The 21,641-nt window shown below is 39.4% G+C and overlaps 1 protein-coding gene across 1 annotated transcript in view; it reads right to left on the bottom strand.

Annotated features, from left to right (window-relative positions):
- The window catches only part of LOC143905134 (uncharacterized), an 83,195-nt gene that overhangs the window by 53,028 nt on the left and 8,526 nt on the right, over positions 1 to 21,641 (bottom strand). The window contains 13 exon segments of the mRNA XM_077420313.1: positions 152 to 250; positions 335 to 490; positions 563 to 703; positions 831 to 980; positions 1,057 to 1,203; positions 1,284 to 1,481; positions 1,634 to 1,930; positions 2,005 to 2,202; positions 2,278 to 2,406; positions 2,525 to 2,680; positions 2,855 to 3,018; positions 3,239 to 3,371; positions 3,459 to 3,560. Of these exon segments, the coding sequence (XP_077276439.1) occupies positions 152 to 250; positions 335 to 490; positions 563 to 703; positions 831 to 980; positions 1,057 to 1,203; positions 1,284 to 1,481; positions 1,634 to 1,930; positions 2,005 to 2,202; positions 2,278 to 2,406; positions 2,525 to 2,680; positions 2,855 to 3,018; positions 3,239 to 3,371; positions 3,459 to 3,560 (2,070 nt within the window).

The raw sequence follows: 21,641 nt of genomic DNA on the forward strand, positions 1-21,641 counted from the left end.
GTATAAAATGCTAACACACTGTAACTAAAGACACAATCGTAGTCGCGTTGATTACTGTAATCACAACGAATACTGATTTTTAGCTGTGTAAATCATTTCGGAAAGTTTACACATACACGACAGTTATAGAAAGGCTTATCAGTTATGTTACCTTAGTTTTAGCGTCGATCTGAGCACCATTCTTCACAAGAATGGAAGCGACGTTTACTTTATCTTCTTGTGCGCATAAATGTAGAGGCGTAAGGCCATTCTGTAAAGTGTAAAAATAAATATAACGTAAGATTTTATAAATAAAAGTTAGTTGAAAATTACATTGTGTTCCTTTTTTATCTACCTTCGCTTTGTGATTCGTGTCTGCTTTATGCTCGATAAGAAGGGTTGACATATCAGTATGGCCTTCTTGTGCGCTCAAATGTAACGGTGTGAAACCAGCCTTTGATTCTGCATTAGCTTTCGCTCCGTATTCTAGTAAAGTAGTCGCAATGTCCATCTATTGAAAACAAGAGTGTGATTTTATTTGCCATCATAAATACTCTTGACAACTAAAGTTGTGTGAACGTACCTGATTTTTGCGTGCAGCGATATGCAATGGTGTATGGCCATTTTTAGCCATCGCATGTGGTGAAGCTCCTTTATCGAGTAAAAGTAAAGCCACGTTTTGATGATCGTAATGAGAAGCTACATGAAGAGGCGTTACCCCGTTCTGTAATTAACGGATAAAAAAATATTTGTCAAAATGTTACAACATATAAAATAATGTGACATGATACGTGCAAGTTAATTAACTTTACTACTATTAGCTTTAATCGTTACATTTAAAAAGCACTTACCTTTCCTTGAGCGTCAACAGGCGCATTCTTTTGTAGTAACAATCGTGCTACGTTCATATTGCCATATTTGGCCGCTAAATGCAAGGGAGTAAATCCTTTCTTGGTCGTTGCGGTAAGAGAGGCGTTATTTTCTAATAAAACGGATGCAACCTGTGTGCAATCATAGATACGCATTATAAAAGAAATCTGTTTCTTACGTTATATATGTAACATTTTATAATCTTACCTCCTCTTGACCTTCTTTAGCAGCGATATGAAGCGGTGTATACAAATCCTTCGTTGTAGCATCTACGCCCGCACCATGCTGCAGCAGTAACATCACAATGTCGACGTTACCCAAGCGGGAAGCAACGTGAAGCGGTGTCTGTTCCTCCTACAAACAATTCATATTTCTTTATATCCGCACTGTTATATAACAAATTTATCTTCGACGATGAAAGTTACAGTACTTACTCTTGCTCTAGCGTCGACTTGGGCGCCGTTTCTAAGAAGTATCCTAATAATATCAGTTTGGTTCGCTCTGGCAGCTAAGTGTAACGGCGTTTCGCCTCTCACTGTCGGTATATCGGGGCTGGCTTCGTGTTGCAATAAGTAAATCACGATATTCATACATCCCATAAAACTTGCTACGTGCAGTGGAGTTAATCCAGACTGTGAAAAATAATATACAATATTGCTGATTTTCTTATATTTATTATCACGTATATTTACGACGGTAAACGTTAGAAGTACCTATAACGCAATAAGTAGTATATAAAGTTAAGAGTAATTGAGAAGAGAAGAAAAGCTTGAAAATGTCATACCTCGGTCGTAGCTTCGATGCTCGCTTTGTGCTTCAGGAGGAGTTCGACGACCTTTATACGATTCTTCTTGCATGCGATATGAAGAGGGGTAAATCCGTTGAGCGCTCGTGCATTGGGATCAGCGTTTCTGTCAAGAAGTAGTTTAGCTACGCGTACGTGGCCGCAGTGTGCAGCCACATGCAGCGCAGTCAAATAGTCCACCGTCACTTCATCTACGGGTGCACGGTGGTACAATAAAATTCTCGCGGCGTCAACGTGATCCCCTTGAGAAGCCATGTGTAACGGGGCAAGACCATTCTGTCAACAGAAACCAAGTGATAATTAACGCGGAAAAATATTTCGCCAGCGAGACGTACGAAGCCGATTTATACCTTCGTTTTTGAGCCAATGGGTGCCCCCTTCTCGATGAGAATGTCAACTACTTCGTGGTGGCCGGACCTAGCCGCGCAGTGGAGAGGAGTTAGACCATCCCTCGTTTTCGCTTCGATGTTTGCTCCCTTGCTCATGAGGAGATTAACCATTTTAATCTTACCCCATTTCGCCGCCACGTGCATTGGTGTGATATTGTGCTGCAATTGCAAGAAGAGTAAGAGTTGAGGACACTTTGATGTTTTAATTCTTCTTTCTCTACAAAAGTTACGTACCTTCGCCGCGAAATTAACATCCGCGCCTCTGTCATAAAGCAAGGAAGCGATTCGATCGTTGCCATAATGTGCGGCTATGTGAAGCGGGGTGAAACCGCTTTTCGATGTTACATCGGGATTATGGTCGTTCTGTAACAGGAGGAAAATAAAAGAAATTTATATACGTAAAACCAATTTCTACCTATTGTTGTATTACAGTATCGTTTAAAATAAGAGTCGCAAATGACATAGCGTTACGATAACTCACTTGTAAAAGTAGGGCAGCCGCCTTGCAGTCGTCTTTCTTTGCGGCGATGTGTAGGGCAGGCAGTCGAACTTTACCGCGAGTGTCATTTTCTAATAGAACAGCCACTACCTTGTCGTGACCCTGTTGCATAGCCACCGCCAATGGAGTGAAACCGTCCTATACAAGGAAAAACACATATATTTAGTATTTATTTAAGCAGATTGTTGAATAATAATTTAATTTGAAAAAATTAAACTAAAAAAGATTTATAAATAAATATATTAAGTATTTAACAAATTTGACAACGACGAGAATTCGCCGAGAAATGATGGAACAGTGTTTCACACGAACCTCGGTGGCCAACGTTTGATTCGCACCCTTGCTGAGGAGGTACTTGACCACGGAGTCATGATTCTCCTGGGCAGCCATGTACAGCGGCGTGAACCCATTTTGCGATTGTGCATTCACAGAAGCACCTCGTTGTACCAGCAATTGTACAACCTCCTCTTGTCCAGCTGAAAGAAGATATCGGTGTCACGCGAATTATTCGTCTCGTTTCGCGATGCGAGATATCAGAGACTTCGCAAGCCTCGCGAGAGAGGTAAATGTTTATTTAAAATCATTCGCGTCCTTGTCCTGTATGCATTTAACGAGCGACGAGGTCCACACGAGAAGAGATAGGATGAGAGGGAGAAAGGGAGACAGGCAGAGAGACGAGAATGTGTGCACGCTTACCAAGAGAAGCTATGTGCAATGCCGTATTTCCCTTTTTGGTAGCGGCGTCCACAATTGCGCCGCGATTTAGGAGTTCTCTCACGATCTCCAAGTGGCCATCCTTAGCTGCTAGGTGCAAAGCGTTTAAGCCATTCTGCAATATATAAAATTCATTATTATCGTTAAGGAGCTTCTCGAGATTCAGATAACACACGCAGGAAACGGTAGATCGATGACTTACGGCGTTAGAAGCGTTGATATCAACTCCGGACTCCAGGTATTCCAAGACCTTCTCGAGTTGCCCAGCACGAGCTGCTCGTAAAAATGCAGTACTAGGATCGCTCTGAAAAAAAAAAAAGATGAAATACATGCCACTTTATATGTAAATGATTCGAATGAAATTTAAGAAGCCTTCATGTCTCTCGCACTCGCATTCTTTATATTCGTATGCTTCTTTTTCTTCATTAAATCGGATAAATTTGAATACATATACGCTCGTTAAATAAATAAATTTAAATATTACAACCACACGTATCGATGCGAATATCGGAATAAGTAATGCTCATTTAAGGTTCTCTTTTGCAACTTTCTCGATTCCTTTCTTTCTCTTTTCTCTCAAGACTCAAGTTCAGCGATCATCTTATTCTTCCTTTTTATCGTTAATTTCCCGAGGGTAGGACATAAAAATATATTCTGAAACTTACTTTTCATAAAAATCTATTTTACTTTCCACTGTTACTTTGTAAAAGGAAATTTAAGTTTAAAAACAAAGCGATTTATCAATCAAAATTTATGAAAGGAAATTGAATTGGATCCTAATAAGATTAGAAATCCTAATAAGATTAGAAACTTTTTATTCGGTTCGTGAAGATCGTGTGTCGTAAACAACAGTGTAAATTTAACGGCTCTGCAGCAAATTAAAGTTTATCACGTTTCTTCAGATACTCTTGGCACATTTCTGCGAACATAATTAGTCTACAGCGACATAATTAGATTACAGGAATGCAAGGGTAGGTGTAGAGTTCTACGGGCAAATGCATTTCTAGGAATTAATTAGATATAATCTGCTATGAGAGGGAAAAAGAGGAAGAAAGAGATTATCCCACGTACATGTAACGCATAAAACATAAAATGTCACAGTTAAAGATTTTTCCCAAGAACATATATAAACACGCTTTGAAAACGTATTCAAAATTATTTTTAACAATAGAATTGTTGGAAAAATCTGATTAGTTAATTAACTCCTAGAAATGCATTTGTTAATTCGGCGAACGGTTCTGTGAATTTCTCACGGAAGAAGAAGATTTCAAACGATTATTGCAATTGGTGTAATTAAAAAGTCTCATGGTTAAATCGTAAACTTCTCTTGACTATAATGACTTTATAATAAAATAATTTCTTGTGTACATTCTTTTTCTTTATCTATTTGTTCTCGATATTTTTAATACATGTAAAAAATAATTCGGCCGTAAACCTTGTCCCATTTTTGTTCTGATTTTCTTGTCAACCGTGTTTAATACAATCGACACTAATTCCGGGGAATAGATGATGGGCTGTGCTAACCGGTTTATTTCGGATCGCACAACGCGTGTTGGTAATTAGCTGCAGATTCAAAACGTGGGGCGCCGCGCGGTCTGTAAGAGCTGACAGAAATCTGGCTCCCACCCTTGAGTCGACCCCTTCTTTCCCGTATTCGAACCCTCGTATTCGAGATCACCGAGTGGATATACATATGTATACCATTGCAGATACTCCCTATGTCGCCGCGACCTACAACTGATTCTACAGGATATTGCAGAGCCACCGGACGTGCCTTTTAACCGCAGCTTCTTTTCGACCACTTTAGTAGTCATTTAATACCCTTTCAATCCTATTGTACATTCGTAGCTACATCTTAAATTAAAATTCTACTTTAAATATCAATACGAGTCGAAATTGACGGAAAAAAATATATATATGATGCTGTCATTAATCTTCTCGCTCCTATAAATCTTACTTCGCCATCAGAAGATCGTGGGCGCCTGAATGTTTTCGTTGAGGAAAGATTTCAAAAATTGACCAAAAAATGTATAATAAAAATAACATTCAACGGTTTTGAAAACATCCTGTACAAGCCGAGATACACTAGTCTGGCTAGTTCGCACGGGATGAAAGCCAAGTCAAACCCGAGTCAATGGACCTAAAGTAACCGCATGTTCGCTGCTCCCGCGGAGGACAATAAATATCGAGATTGTTACGATCTCCAACTAGTCTATTGCGTAAATATCCTCGGGTGGTACGCCGAGACAGAAACTGCGTCAGTGTAACAAACGTAAATATTTGTAGCATGTAGCATGCAGTTGCGAAAGCCTCGCAATTGAAGAATGCAGAGGACAAGAGTAATCTGTTGAAGTTTCGAAGTGATATACAGCTTTCTAGTATAAATCCGATCCTATTAATACTACCGAGAGATAATCCTTACATGTAGTACATCCTTACAATTTAAGTCTCTCTCGCGCGGTAAGGGTAAAAAAACTTTATTAAATATTAAAAAAAAAAGGGAGACAGATTTTGGACAGTCGAACTTCGCAGACATTCGCATTGAAATTTTCAGAACATAATTTTATCTCTAGTTTTACGTGCTACATATTTTGACATAGGTATACATATATTTCGTATACGTATGCATTCTGATTCTTCGAATGTTTTTCGTAGCTTACGGGACATCTAAAGTTATAAATAGAACACGTCGCAAATTATGCAGACGAGCGGACCTTTGTGTTTCGTGGCCGTGATTAACCTCGGAAATATATACAATCTTGAGCATCGGATTGTTCGCGACCGTTACATAAAATATTGCGTGCAGAAACGATGCAAACCAGGCAAGTTCTGTGCGCGCGGTGGGAGTTGTAACGGTGAACTTAATACTGCAGCGTACCGCGAGACCGTAGGTGGTTTTGCCGAGACGCAAACGTTTTATCGTCATGCGCTCGAAGCACACGCCTGACGATAAATCGATAGTCAGTTCTTCGCTGCTCTTGTGCTTACGACTTTTCTCATCGCTTTTTGCTAATGTCGAGTGTAATTTACGCGGGAAATAAAAATTTTTAGGTCCTCGAGATAATTAAGAATCATTGTCTTAAATACCGATAATTATTAAATAAAACTCCATTTGTTAATGCAACAATTTCGAGTTTCAAATGACAGGAGCAGAAAACGAGAAAAGTGTATACATTGTTTTATTTGTTAAAAAAAATTAATAAATTTAGAACAATCTTGTATTCTGTGCTATATACTGCGTGTTTTTTGCCGTAGCAAAACTTCAGAAAAGTTGTGACAACATTATTACATTTATTTAAAACTTATATCGTAAGTAAACGGTTGAAGAGAAATCTACCGTCGTGAAACGTTGATCTGAGATTTCGAGAGAACGAGGCGCAAAGGTAGTGTCGAGTTACGTCCGTTTAATTCCAGAGTATCTCATTTCGCTTACTCTACAAAAGCGATTTATTTGTCAAGACTTTGATACGCCAGGCAGAAATTAGAGATGCAAATATAGTTGGCGTCGCGGCGGTCATTATCGCGTCTAATCGCATTGCGTAAAACTTGTTTACGGTAATATATATTCCAATAAATAAAACGAATGCTTCGACCTTTTTTACCGGCCAGATACAAGGCGCGAATCGACTGACTCGTGATCTGACGCCGACGTGGTCGCATCAACTTGCTGGCGAGTGACGCGACATTTTTCTGAATAGTCGACAGGCGTGGTATCTCTCGTATAAATAAACTTGTGTTGTATTCAGGCACCGCAAGACGTGTACTTGATTCACGCCGGACAGAATGTTGAATGATAAATGCACGATACATGCTTCACCTTGGGCGCCTAGACGCATTGAAAACATTTTCTAAATTGAGATCATAGAGAACGAGAAAAGTAGAGAATAAGAGGAGCAGCTTCTTTTAAGTTTTGTATATTGAGTTCTATAAGCAACAAGTAATCGTTTTTAAAAAAGAAACGATAAAAAAGGAGCAGAATGTTGAAAATGCATTTTTCAAAGTCTGCTTCGTAACGAAGCGTTACGTCACTACTCAAGATATTTATGTTAAACGCATCTCATCAGCAATACTAATTTCTTTAACGTATACATATTTAAAGAAAAAAACATGTGATATTTATAGAACGACTCAGCAGCGCGATATACAAGACGGCGAACTTGTGACAACCTGTCTACAATGGAGAAAGCATCGGCTATATTTGATCCTCCTTGGTACGCAGAAGCTGACGAAAGTATTTACGAGTACTCACACGCCGGTGTTGTGTACGCAAGGGGATCTGCTTCGCGCAAGCAGCACCGGCGTGTCTTAAATAATTCAGCAGACCGTTAGTTCCTCATGTGAAAGAAAGATATCCCCTTCCGCGTCCGCTTTCTTACCGCTCTCTTTCTGTGTTCTCTCACTTTCTTTCAAAACAGGGAAGAACTTCCACTACGTCAGTTTCCATTGACGTAAGAAAATAAGAAAACGCCGCGGAGGAAAAGCTACACGGAAAAAAAGAATACTGTTACCACAGAAAATGTAACTGCTACTACATATACTCTGGTGCTGATCAAACATTGCTGCCATAATCAATTATTTGATATCACAACAAAATCTGTGTTTTGTTGACATATCTTAAATAAATATGTACGTAGAAATAGATGAATTTACTGCCAAATGTATTGAATAATACATTTTGCTGTCGCAGTAAAACAATCTGTTATTATAAAACTGAAATAATTTGTAGGTTCAGCAAATTATTTTCAGCAAACTTTTTGCAAACAGAGCAAAAGATTTTCTTTACAAATCTTAACGAAAAACGGAAATGATATGGATTTAAAAATTAATTGCATAGCATAGTCGAGAAAATCAACCGTTCGATCGAAAAGTTTCTTGATAACTCTTACTTTCTATTGAGTGTACATAGTCAGTCGTAAGAAAAGGGTAGCTTCTATTTATAGTGCGCGTAATGCGAATCGACACACTTTTCTTTAAAAGGTATATAAATTAAAAGGAAACTTGTGCTCGCTCATCGACTCTCAGAAATCGAAAGCAATCTACTATGATAAAACGTCTCGTAAATATCTCTGCTGTTAAATTCGCAATGTTTAGTCAATAACTAATTGCGGATAAATATTTAACAAAGTACAGCGCTCGAAACTTCTGTCGTGTGCGCACGAACAGATACAGTTAAGGTATTTCTTTAGCTCCTCCTTCGAATTCGAGACGCGCGAATGCACTTAAAGTTGTTGCGTGCGTGCCGAAAGTGCCTGGCCTGAAGTGCTCTAAAAACGTCAATTGCACGTCAATTACGTAAAACGATTGATAACTTCATTGTATTGAATAGATACGTATGTCGTGTGGATCTTAGCAAATGTTCTTCGTATTTTTGCTTTCAGTTCTGAAATAGTGGTTTCTCACTAAAATCTACGTTCGATTAGGTAACAGCAATTGTAAATATTAAGAAATGTTATTCAACTATAATAATTTAATTATTCAATTGTCACATAATTATGATTATTGAAAAGAGAATGAAATAATCATGGAATATACGAGGAGTCAGAAGTCTTAACGCAAGAGCAACTTTCATTCCTTCTTTCTTGTAGGCGCCATAATTAAATGGCAGTTTTTTGAAAGACAAATACATGTTATTTTCCATCGCGAATGACACACGTCTGCAGCTGCGGTTTTTCGGACCAGGCACGAGCGTCTCAGTGATCTCAGTTGCGGTTTTCTCGACGGTCCGGATTGCTGGAGAACCCGTTGCGGCCAACGGACTACACGCAAGTGTACTCACTTCACTTGCTGTCTGGGTAGCGACGCTTTAAGGGCTTCCGGGGCCCTTTAGGGAACACGAAAGGAGTCGCTAAACATAGAACACGGAAAGAGAGAGAGAGAGACCATCGAGAAAAAGAGAGAGATCGCACGCTCCATCAATTTCCATGGCGATTATAACGCTTGTCCCCTTATTTCAAACGTTTAAAAAATAACCCAACGCCTTGTGTCGCGCGGTATTATTTATAGTTGCATTTAACTAATGTAAGAGAGTTTCCTTCCCGCGTTGTGCAATGTTGAACATCTGAGGGACAGTAACGCGCGAAAAAGAATCGAAATATCGAAACCGCTATCACACAATACTTTAAACGAAACGAACAATGATCCCACACGCGAACCGGCTGAAACGAGGAAGGGCGGGGAATAATTCAATGGATAACTTGACCTGGGTCGTTAACCGAGTAACAGCGCGGTCGTGCACGCAGGCTGCGACAAAGTTTAGAATTTACGTCGCGGCTAACGTTACACGTCTCGTTGTACTGTCCGTTTCTTCTTTTCTAAAATGTTTTTGATATCACAGTAAAGTGTTTCCGACTCGAAATTACAGCTCCGATATATTAGCGCTCGCTATCGATTTGCTAGAGCGGTGATAAGGCTTCTTTTCATCCTGGTCCTTTCGCGAATGACTTTGACGAAGAAAGAGCACATCGGCCGCAATGAGCGTAATGGCTATGCGGCCGCCTGCAATTTCTGGCGGTGCATCAAGCTAACTATAGCCACGCCATGTGCCAAACTAACGGCCGCAGACGTAGAATGCTTTCGAACGTAGCCGCGATAGTTTCGCGCTCTTGCGAGCAACAAAAGCAGGAATTGGTGCTCGCGATTGTCTATCTATGATAAAAGAGGTTCTACGTTTGGAAGCGGCGAGTCCGCGAATGCTATCGAGGGAAACTTGCGAAGATTGACGATCGCGGAGGGATGATTTCAGATACAGAAAATTAAATCAGGCACGGGCAAGTTCGCGCGGATAGAATCGGAACCCGTATAGGCAAAATCACACGCGGTCCAATCCTCCGATAATAATTTCGGAATCGCGCCGTCACGGTCCGTCCTTTACCGTAGCCATGATAGTGCAGCGGCGAGGGCAACGACCTGACGCGCGGGGATCAACGGACCTCTCGTACAGGTATCACACTTTTTCCCTTTCACAAAGCATCCTTGCAACGGTCCCGGCGAACGTTACAAAAGCCTTCGGTTGAAAAACCGTGACTGCATTTAAGTTATCGCCGACGTATAAATAGTAGATCATTATAACCCACGAACGTGGCCTCTTAATAAAGTATTGCAGAAAAAGGGAAGCTAAAAGAATAGAGATCCCGAGAAATTGAATTCTTCAACAGGGGATTTCTATAGAAAAAGAAGAAAATTGCCCGTGATTGTAGCAGTCTCGTGGGAAAGAAATAATATCGCGAGGACCATAGAAGGCTCTTGCTCGAATAAAAAGTTAACAAAATAATAACATTTGAAAGGAGAGGAGAAAAATGCCTTTATCAAGATTACAAGAGACATCTCGTAAAGCACGTTTAAGGATAACGTTCGATTTAAACACAATTAATTTGTTAAAGCTTCTCGTCGGAAGCAATAGACTAGTGCTGTTACGTCGTCAATATTAATTTGTACTTTAACAACGTCCAATTTCGTCGAAAAGCAGTCTTGCGTCTTGCTAACGAAGGCTGTTGAGTCTGGTCCCATCAAGACTTGTGATTAGTCAAAGAGAAGAGGTATCTAGAGGCAGTAACGACGATATGCTCCGCGCAAAGGACAGCAATTAGAGCCACGACAATGACAAAACGAGGCCGAGTTCATTGACTGACTAAAGATGCTGGCTCGAGCTTGATAGAGAAAGGATAATAAGCGGCGAAAGAAGCGAGAAGCGATCCGTCGTCGAGGGGAGAAAACGAGGAAAGGAAGAACGCGGAGCGTAGCGTAAGCGTCGAAGCGTAACCGGCCGAACAACGTGTTCGCGTTTTCCGATCAATGAAACATCACGCCGGTGGAATGCCGGCTCGGTTAATACCATGCACGATAATGGAAAACGTCCGATGACGAGATATACAGGCGCAAAAGAACATTCTGTCTTCTTTTTTTTTTTTTTAGATTACGCGATCTAGGATAAATTTATACCTGACGTATGCTGTCTCCTCCCAGAACGGTGCCGCTCGTAATTGAATTTCCTGCACGACAGTTTAATGCATTACGTTAAGCGGGATGAATGCAAAGAAAGATTTATGAAATAAATCTGTGGTTCAATTCTGAAAGAGCCAATCCTAGACGATCATAAAAATACATGTCACTTTACGTAACCGTTTAATAATTTACCATATCAAAATCCGTAAAACTTCGCGTTGACGCGTTTAATTCCGGTTTTCTATACAAGTCTCGCTCGCGCACTATTCAGATAATTAACTGATGCGTTTAAGCAATCATAAGAATTCTGAGTCTCGACTTTTGATAAAAACTATTCTCCGATTTTCACAAATAGTCACTAATAAATCTAATAATGCAAAAAATGACATTTCAGAATTAACGCCACAAGACGGCAATGTGTGTGAAAAAATTCAACCTGCGTAGCAAATTATAATTTGTTCTTTTCGCTGGACCGGCAGGGAATTTATCCAGCGATGTCATTAATCACGCGGTGATAAACAAACGAGAAATAAATTTCGCGAGATATTAACGATCTTGTGTGTGTGCTTCGTTATACCATCGCTCGCGGATCTAGATGCCAGGTATGAAACTAATGCAAACGGTGACTGACGCTAGGCGAGCGATCAGGTAATTAGTGGTTGCGGTAATAATGACGGAGTAGCGATATAACAATCTCGGCTAAGTAGTCTAGACTTAGCTAGCCGCGCGCTGCATCGAAAGCAGCGGTTATGCCGGATCAATCGGCGAGTACCTCGTAAATCGACGTGCAAAATCGATAATTGATCGACAATGGTGTTAGGATATCGTTTCAAACGCATTAGATACGGGCGATACGGCAGATTGCGATCAAGCTGTTAATTAATTGCCAAGAAATAGAACTCGGCTTGCGTAAAAAAGAAGTTCTTCGCGTCGTTGTTTGTTGCACGCATTGCGCTGAAAGGTTAATATTGTAAGGTCACGAGAGAAAAATTTAATTATGTATATACGATCGCGAATATTAGTTACGATTAGAAGAGCACAATCAGCATGCTTTTTCGAATTAAGTCTGAAGAGAGACGTCCTTCCGAGCCACGCTCTGGAATTGATGTCTCGACCCATCAACACCAATGATTAATGACAATTTGCACCGGTCACTGGCCGAGGGGGAATTTGAAGATCCCGATCGGATCGGCAACGCAATCTGTACATCCATCGTTAAGCAACTCAGAAAGACGTTGAACCGTTAGAAAAGATGTCTCATCTTTTACCCGTGTATTCTAGCAGTGAATTTAAGTTACAGCGTAACGAAATGAGTACCGAGAACAATTCTAGCTCCGCGAGCAGCCGCGATTATTATCCTATACAAGAAAATCTTGTAAGAAAGGAAAAAGCGACGTCGTTCAGTGATCATGGTTATTGATAAAAACCGTTTTCCACTATAACGTACATTTTTAAAGCCGGAAAGATTCAAAGTTCGTTAAAAAAAATTCAGCAAACGCATTCGCGTCGAAATCGCGAATGTGGCGTAAAATCGATTTTCATCGCGGCTCATCGCTTTTCTGTAACGGTGGAATCGATTAAAAAACCCGTCGTGTTCGTTCCAGGCCGATTTTCAGTTTCTTAGCAAGAAACCAGCAGGAAGTGCTCGTCGTGATCGATGTTGCTTACGAACTATCGTTCCCCTATCGCCAGGAATACCGGCAACACGCGTGGCCACCGTGCCGTTGGAGAACCGGTGGTCTACGTTTAGCCGAGACATCAACTCGCAACACGCACGCGGCACGCTGGACATAACAGTTAAAAATAACGTCAAGGTGCGAAACGCACGACGCCGGGGTTCCGGCCTGGATGGACAAAATCAGAATTCTCGGAGGCAGCTGTGCAGATACTCGAGTATACGCGGATCGTAAGACACTCTGCCAAGCGCGTTAAGATTCTCGACGTGAAAAAATGTCTTGTTTGACACGCAGAACCGAATTTACAAGAATATTATTAAAACTTAGTGGGTCATTGAAATGTTTACGTTTGTGTGTGCCGAAAACACACAAGAAACTAAAAAATATACGAGATAACCAAATGCTATTAGATTCTAGGTTGAGCGCAATATCCAATTTTGTATCCCATGAAAATGCCAGAATTTTTGTACTAACGCACGACGAAACGAAATACATCTTGATAAATAATTAACGGTTTTTTGAGATACATTCCACGCTGAAAAAGATCAGAAATAATTAACAATCAAGACGTTTTGCAATAGCAAAAATGTCCGTATATCTTGTTTTTTTGGGACAAGAAATAATCAAAAGCGCGTTAAAATTTGTTTCCGAAATTAATCTTAGACATCACTACACGCGACGGTGCAGACATTTTGCATGGTCTTTGCATGGTCGGTTCCCTTAAAGACGCAAGAACTCCTTCCCCTCTTCCATATCCGTATCCTCAGCAGCTGTAATTAAATCTATCTGTTTTGCGCTGGGAATCCTCCTGCAACGCGGTTCCCGCGAGTCCTGCGGGAAACGAAACTTCCCACGGGCAAGTTCAACATCTTGACTTCGTGATCGCGTCGCCGATAGAATTTCGTGACACTCGTTACGGTAATGATCGCTAATGCGCTTTATAAGCGCGATGTGCCAGCTGCCTACTTAGAGCACCATTCATGCACGAAGCGTCCTTGTGTTAAAAATATTATGTATAAAAAGAAAATCTCGTGATAAATAGTTCACGACGAATATAAAAGATATAACGCTTAAAGAAACTTAATAAAATAAAGACTGCTATGAGATATAATGGATACGCAAGAGCAATGCATTATGATATTCCATTACATTAGACCGTGATAAAATAATATTTGCCTTTCTTAACTCGAGAGTGGGGCAAAGTTAAATACAAGCCTTTTTACTCTGAGAACAATCGATACCCAAATCAGCATTATCTGGCTCACGAGATCTAATAACGGTCAGAGATAATTTGTGCATACGCCTATTAAAAAGTCTCTGACAATGAGATCTAAATAAAATTCAGTCTGATTTAATCAAGAAATTATAAATTTTAGTTGGAAAATTTATAAAGATCCTAACTAGGAGGTTCGAGCCTCCGGCAAATTTCGTTTGAATGTTTCTCTAAAATCTTTTCCTAGTTCTTGTTTTTTATTAAAGCCACGACTCTCATAATTGCAGTATTATACGCGACCGATGGAAAGACGTATGATCAAAGATAATTAAACTCATCAGTCAATCTTACACAGCATCGTTTCTCTCTTCCTCCTCTCTTTTCTCGGCGGATCAAAATTGCCCTCTCCCCCTCCCTCCTCCGCCTTTGCGTGTATTATGCATAACCAGCCTTATGTAATCGCCGTATATTACGGCCGGCAAATGACATCACGTCCAGCGTTACAAGCGTTGAGATCATCAGGTGCCGCGACTCAGCCGATACTGGAGATTTTTTTACAGCCGTCTTGTGTCACGTATGTTCAAGATGACGGCGCGTATACGCAGGTAGATTACGTTTCTCAGCAAAGCGAACGTACTTATAGCCTCGGTCTACGTCGAGGCTAAGCGCAGAGCGTGATGATTGTATCACAGTTCGTTTTCATCGTGGACTCTTCTCATTGCATCTTCAAAAATAAACTAAAGGATATACGAACTATACGAAGATAGCAATAATATACCAAATTTAAATCAATGTTATATACATTTTGTTGTATTGTATATCTTGTGATAAATTCATACGACATTTTCGACATTAGATATCGATTTGTATGACATTTTGCAATAATATTGAAATACGATAATTGAGTTATCACTGCAAGATGGTAAAAATGAATAGTCAAACGTTTGACATACTTGGGAATACTGAAAACAGTGAAATAATAAGTGATAGCACGATTGCCGAAATGACATTTGGCTCCACGTAGTTCAAGTATAAAAATTCTGTTTACTCCCTTAAGCAGTTTTGGCCACGGGCCAGATATCAATAGAATGCGTTAGCCGCTTCGCGGCTGCAGGAAAAACATCGGATGATGCAGAGAAAAGTACGTACTTCGGCGTAGCAGCCATTAATCAAACGAATTGACGTCCCGATATCAAGTACGTAATCGGCAGACATTTTATTAACAGGTTTCTTTTAATCTAATCACGAACTGAATACTCTTTAATAAAAAAAAGCTGAAGCATTCGTCTTAAAAAGTAGCGAAAACTTCATATTTTGTACGAATAATCTTTTGCTTATATGTATATATTGCAACACTATTCGCATCTTGTAATACAATATTTGCTGGTAAACGTTATTGCGATTGTAAGATATTAATAATGCAGTCATGCGAGAGCATGTTCAGGTTTAGAATAGGCAATATAGGCCTATTCATATCTCTTCATATCCTGTTTTACTTATTTATAGAAGCAAATGTTAACTTCTAACGTAAATACAAGACCACCGCGTATTATTACCGCGGCGGAATTTATGATTTGAGGGGGGGATGATGATAAAAAAATATGTATTTTATAAAATTTATAAAATCTATACTTTTATAAAAACTATGTATTTATTTTATTGTACTACTGCATTAAATTATTAATAAAAACACACAATCATAAAAAACGTCATAAAAATTGGAGTAAAAATACGTTTGCCTCATTTCGCTTGTAATAATAATAATGGTTACATGTCGAATATAATTGTTATAATTGATAAAACAGAAATGACAATGTCGAGAGATTTAATCAAACAGGTATCCCACTGCGTGTATAAGTCGTGTATTAATGTACATATTTGCAATGATCAAATTTAGGACACGAGACAACCGGTTGTCCGATCGGTATGTTGCCACGTCCCAATTTTCACTGCGTGCAAGGCGAATGCACATTCGTGACTCATCCATATCGTCATCGCGAAAAGTATACGGCTGCAGTGTTATAATGACCAAAACATGCTTCGGCGCGATGAAGCGACAAACATCTCCACGAGAGAGAAATGCCTTTTCATGAACGTTACGTGAAAATATCTTCTGCTAGTCGAGTCTTACGGAAGTCCTTTAGTAACATCCGAGCTTTGAGGTCGCCTCTGAGAAACTAGAACGTTTAAAAATTAATACTTCAAAAACGTAACAGTTAATCGGCGATGACAGTCGTCGTTATTTTAAAACGAAGCGGATATTTGTAATATTAACAAAAAAAAACATTAAGTTCCGATTTTGTGTTGTCAAATATAATACGGATGCAAATCTAGCTTATTTTAATACACGCAAGAATCCTTCGACACAAGAATGCAGTTTGTCCCCGTGTTGTTATTAACTGCTCTTCGAGTTGTTAATGAACGATATGGCTATATATGCTAGTGTCAAATGGTTGAACCCTGAACCCGTTATTAAACCCTGTCAGGTTATATCAGATTCTAAGACAATCTCTAAGTGTATCTCCCGCGATCTTAAATTCTAAAGCGCCATTCGTTAATCAAACGGTGAATCAAGCGTGGCGGAAATAGCTCCGAAGACGATGAAAACGCGCGTAGTGATTTTAACGATGTAACGTTGCTGTTAATTAACGATAGATCGCAATTCTTCGCACCTCCTGTGTTTATCGCCGTATATATAGATATATGTAACGTATAATAACAGCGATCCATAGTCGTTAAAATTAGGAAAGAGAGGGACTGCGTTTTCTTTTAATATATTTCTCATCGCACAGGTTTCAAATATCAAATGAAAAACAATGGTTCGCTAAATCTTCAAACAAGCACAGAATATATATGATACAAATAAAACAAACGAGACGTTTTTTATATCGGATTATAAAAAATCATCAGATGGGCTACGAAAAGTAGAGTCGTCGAAAATCGTATTATTTAGAACCGCGGGCGGATCCCCTTGTCTGCGCGCTCGGCCTGATATCCGTATATGTGTCACCCAACGTTATCCAGTAATCTCTTCATCGCCGCCAACACGTCCTTTTCATTGGGGCTTAATTAAATGTACGCTCGGTATGCCGACGGAGGAAACGAGGGCGGGAGGGCCTCTGACTTCTCCGACTGAACGGGGGGGCAAATGGAGAGAGCGCGGCCGAAAGGGTCGAGGTCGTCGGTTACATAGCAGCAGCAGCGTGAACTGAATTTCAGGGCGCTGCGCCGTACAGATGCCTCTATTTAGAGTGCGATGTCTCCTCTTTCACACATTTTTTCGACGTAAAAAGATTTATTGCGAATTCCCTTTTAGCGAGTTCACTATCATCGTACACTTCGACGAATATGAAGAGCAATAGATTAGAGAAAACTAGCGCGCAAACCGTTTTGTAATTTTAATCTCAGATTATTAAAGTGAATATCGTGGATATGAAGTATAAAAGTAAAATATAATAAATAACTCTATCTGAACGATTCTGCGTGCCTGCGGAGATAAAAGTTTTAAAGAATTCAGGAAAAATGAAAAGTAAAGCGTCTAATAATAGTGTAATATAAGATAAAGAAGTTTCCAGTAATATAGCTGTTTTGTGCAATACGCAGCACGTATGTCCTTACATTTATATCGCGTAAATGCCGCAAATAGTCACTCGCTGGCAGTCCGCGTGGATCTAGACTGCGTGAATGTCCCTGAACGATATGAGAAAGGGGAGATATCGAAATTGAAGACTACGAAGGGAATTAAAATAATTGCGTGCTTCCTGGCATCTGTGGCGACAAGGGAGAAGGAGGGAGGTAGAAAAAGGGAGGAAAATAGAGAGCGGGGAGCGCGGGAAAAAAAGCTATGCAGAAAAAGCGATCGCGGCAGGGCAGGGCACGGCGTAATACAGGTAGGTAGGTAGGTAATAGATACACGTAGATGTACATAGGTATATATGTGGGGCAGGCAAGATGGAGTCTCGGAGGCACGGGTCGATATGAACGCGACAGCGCTATTGCAGCAAACCGCCCCGCCTGTTCGCCTCCGCGCGGTCCCTGCTCGCTTCTCTTCGCTCGGCTCTCTTTCCGCTATCAACTTCCCCCGTGTCACACCTCCCCGTCGCTATCAATGGTATCGCTATCGGCACCGTTTGCGCATAATCGACGCATGTCCGAGTTTTTTTTTTCTTTCTAAAAACGCACTTTTGCATAGCCGAGCGAAAGCAAGAGGATCGATTACAACCCAGAAACCGCGGAGGGAAAGCAGATTGCGATAGCAGTGCGTATAGATGACAACATTTTTAACTATTCGCCAATAACATGTACATTTCTAACAAATCTTTTCCTTAAATTCCTTTAAATATTGGATTAGAACTATTTATAAATATAAATAATCTTATTGTTAGTCACACGTAGGGTCTGTTATCTATTGTGTAAATAATGTGCGATAATAATAATCGAATCGAATACGAAATAAGAAGTAACTGATAGCCATCGTGGCGTTAAATTTTTCGTGTCGATTTCAGTTCGATACGACCGTCAAGAAATGTCGATAATCCTGCCTCGAGCAAAAGGAGCTAGGTAAACATTTTTAATGAATTCTCAATGCGATTAGACGCTTAGTGCTTCATCATCGGATGACTCGATACTGCCTTGACGAGTCGAGATACAAAACTCGTTTTATATTAGCAGCTGACTTGTCGGCGTTGTAACACGAATGCATCGACCGCGCTTTTCATTGTATCCGACAACGATCGGATTGCGAGACTTCTCTCGTATCGCGAGGGACCAGCGTATAAATTAAAAGCCCCTTTCGTGATATTTCGTACTGGCGTTTTTCTCACATTCCCTGACCTTTCAATTTCTTCGGCGGTGACGTAATCTCGCCACGTGCGGGCGTGCGTGCCTAAACAAAAATAATCGTGATGCGATCCCGGACTGATATGTATAAGAATCGGCATTATATCCGCAATAATATCATCCGCGAGAATTCGTCGACCGTGATTAATTAACACTTCGGTCGCCATGACAAATACCGCAATAAATCCTATCTGCATTTCCACTTATACGCACATCTGTGAGGCAAATACTGACGTCGTTCACATACATGTGACATAACATGACAGTTAAAATGTTAAATGTTCTACAATCAAATTCGAGTTCTGTCTCACTCACTTATTTCTGCAATTACCCGTTTTCTTCGAACAACAGTTTTTACCGATGTCACGGTTGAGATCAATTAATCCGATGTACAGGATGGCGCCAGCGCAATATGTTCCACAAAGTATTTCTCTTTAATTGTAATTACATTTGATTTCGACAATTGATTGTCCCCTGCACGAATCGCATGCCACTATAGTTGACAGATAACGGTTTAATTGTATCGAGCCACTTTGATTTTTTCGGCCGTATTTTAACTCCGCCTGATACGAGAAAAAGTAAAATTCAATAATGTACTTATTAGAGTATACTAAAAATCCTTTAAAAATATAATATTCTTGTAAAATCACATAAATCATAACTTTTGTTTTATACTTCATCGATTCTCCGTATAATATTTTATTAGATAAAAAAACAGGATAAAAAAGTATTAATTCAATATGTAAAATAAATAATGTATATTTAAGAAAAATAACTCTCAGAAAAATATCTATAGTTATATCGGGAAGAGCAGATTTAAATTCTCAAATTTGTGAAAAAAAAATTAAAATCATCCGAGAAAACTTCCATCGTTGATCGCCCTATTTATTTACATTATTACAGTGTAATTAGCGTACGACCTGATAATCTTAGCCGATTATAAATGCACTAACAGATGACCCAACCGCCTACTCAATAATCGATGCAGGTTGTTGCACTAGCCGTATTCTGATCTACGATATACTCTACAAACGCTTTTACATTTTTTATCAGCCAAAAAAACGCAAATAACAATTTTTACTTCATTGCATATATTGCGTATATCAATACACACATAATTAAAATATATTTCAGGTTATTAAAAAGCTTCGAATAATAATTTATAATAATGAATAATGGGGTCTTTCTCAATGAAGAAATCAGATATTGCGTTTACAAGGACGTTTTCTATCACATACATATATCGCGCAATATTTTCAAAGTAGGTTAATATCGATTATATAGGATATACCAGCGCAAAAGCGGGTATTATAAAATGTCACACAAGAATTAGGGCAACAACAAAAACGCTATATAGTCGACTCTGTGTTGGATGGTACGTTCATCCGGATAATTCTTTTGTTCGAGCGCTAAAGCTAACATGTATGTACGTATGTATGTATATGCACTCAAATAATCGAGAACGAAAACATCGATTCAATCAATCAAAGCCGGATACGTAAATGCGAGTGATCGCATTACGTTTTTCTAAAAAGCGCGAAATCTTTATAATATTCAAACTCAAACTAGGTTAATCAAAATTTAAAAAATAAAGCTGGTATATTAATAAAATAATTCCTGAAAATAATTCCCTAAAAATAATTGATTTATATTTCTCTTCCATTGTGTGTGTATAGACTTGTCTTTTTTAACATGTGCAAAAATTATTTCGCATTAACGATCGCGTAAAATTGGCGCATAATTGTATTCACGTAAAAAGAAGAATGAGCTGACATTTTAATTCCCGAGAGTGGCAAATTACATTAAATTATATTTCGCTCACTCATCCTCGAGTTTTCTGCGTGTGGACGATAGGGACAGGGAGACAGAAAAAGGATAAGAATTTTAAAATCGTTGGGGTAAACGTACCTTTCCCTCTTACAGACAAATTAAAGAACGTTCGGCTGGCGCGAACCCTTTTCGATCACGAGAGCGCGGTGAGGCACTCCGCTCCCCAACTCGAAAGAACGGAGAAACCGAAGAGAGAGAAAGTATCGGCGACGCGAGGAGGGTTACAACCCCTCTGTTAAGTTTACACAGCTCGCTACTTATCGCGTGTATGTTTAAAGAAGTGTGCAACAGCCGAAACGCGCATTTTCGAGTTATCGCGCTTCGTCGACTGCTTCGCCAGACAATACTTTGAAGTCTATTAGGATCTCTAATTCATTGAAGACGCGATTAAACAAAGCTTAAATGCTCAAATGCATCGATAAAAAGCGAATATGCATGAGTGTGGGTGTGGGTGTTTATTAGACAAAAGTATTTTATTATAAATATCTTACATCAACAAAGCATTTAAATTTGCCTTTCGTGAATTCCTAGAATTTGCAATCTCTTAAAAAAAGGCGTAAAAAGTTTTATTGTTCCTTTTTCTCAATCTTTTGTTTAAAATTTTCTTAATTTTAAGTATTGTGTTTAGTGTTGTTGATAGAAGATCTAATTCTGATCGTACATACATAGTTGATTACATTACCCCCTTACATTCTTTGTGACGTGTCTTAAGCATATGTTAACCACATGTGTCACGTGTGTTCTTAAACCAGATCCTAATTTAAATTATTATGAGCATCTTCTTACACTTTCCGAAATAAGATTACACACTATACGTTACTAAATATTCATTCTGACTGGCAGAAAGATTTATATGATATAAGTCAAATTTAACGTTTAAATAGAC

Source organism: Temnothorax americanus, unplaced genomic scaffold, assembly GCF_048541705.1.
Source record: "Temnothorax americanus isolate GAGA-0224 unplaced genomic scaffold, ASM4854170v1 Scaffold6, whole genome shotgun sequence".
Classification (NCBI taxonomy): Eukaryota; Metazoa; Arthropoda; class Insecta; order Hymenoptera; family Formicidae; genus Temnothorax; species Temnothorax americanus.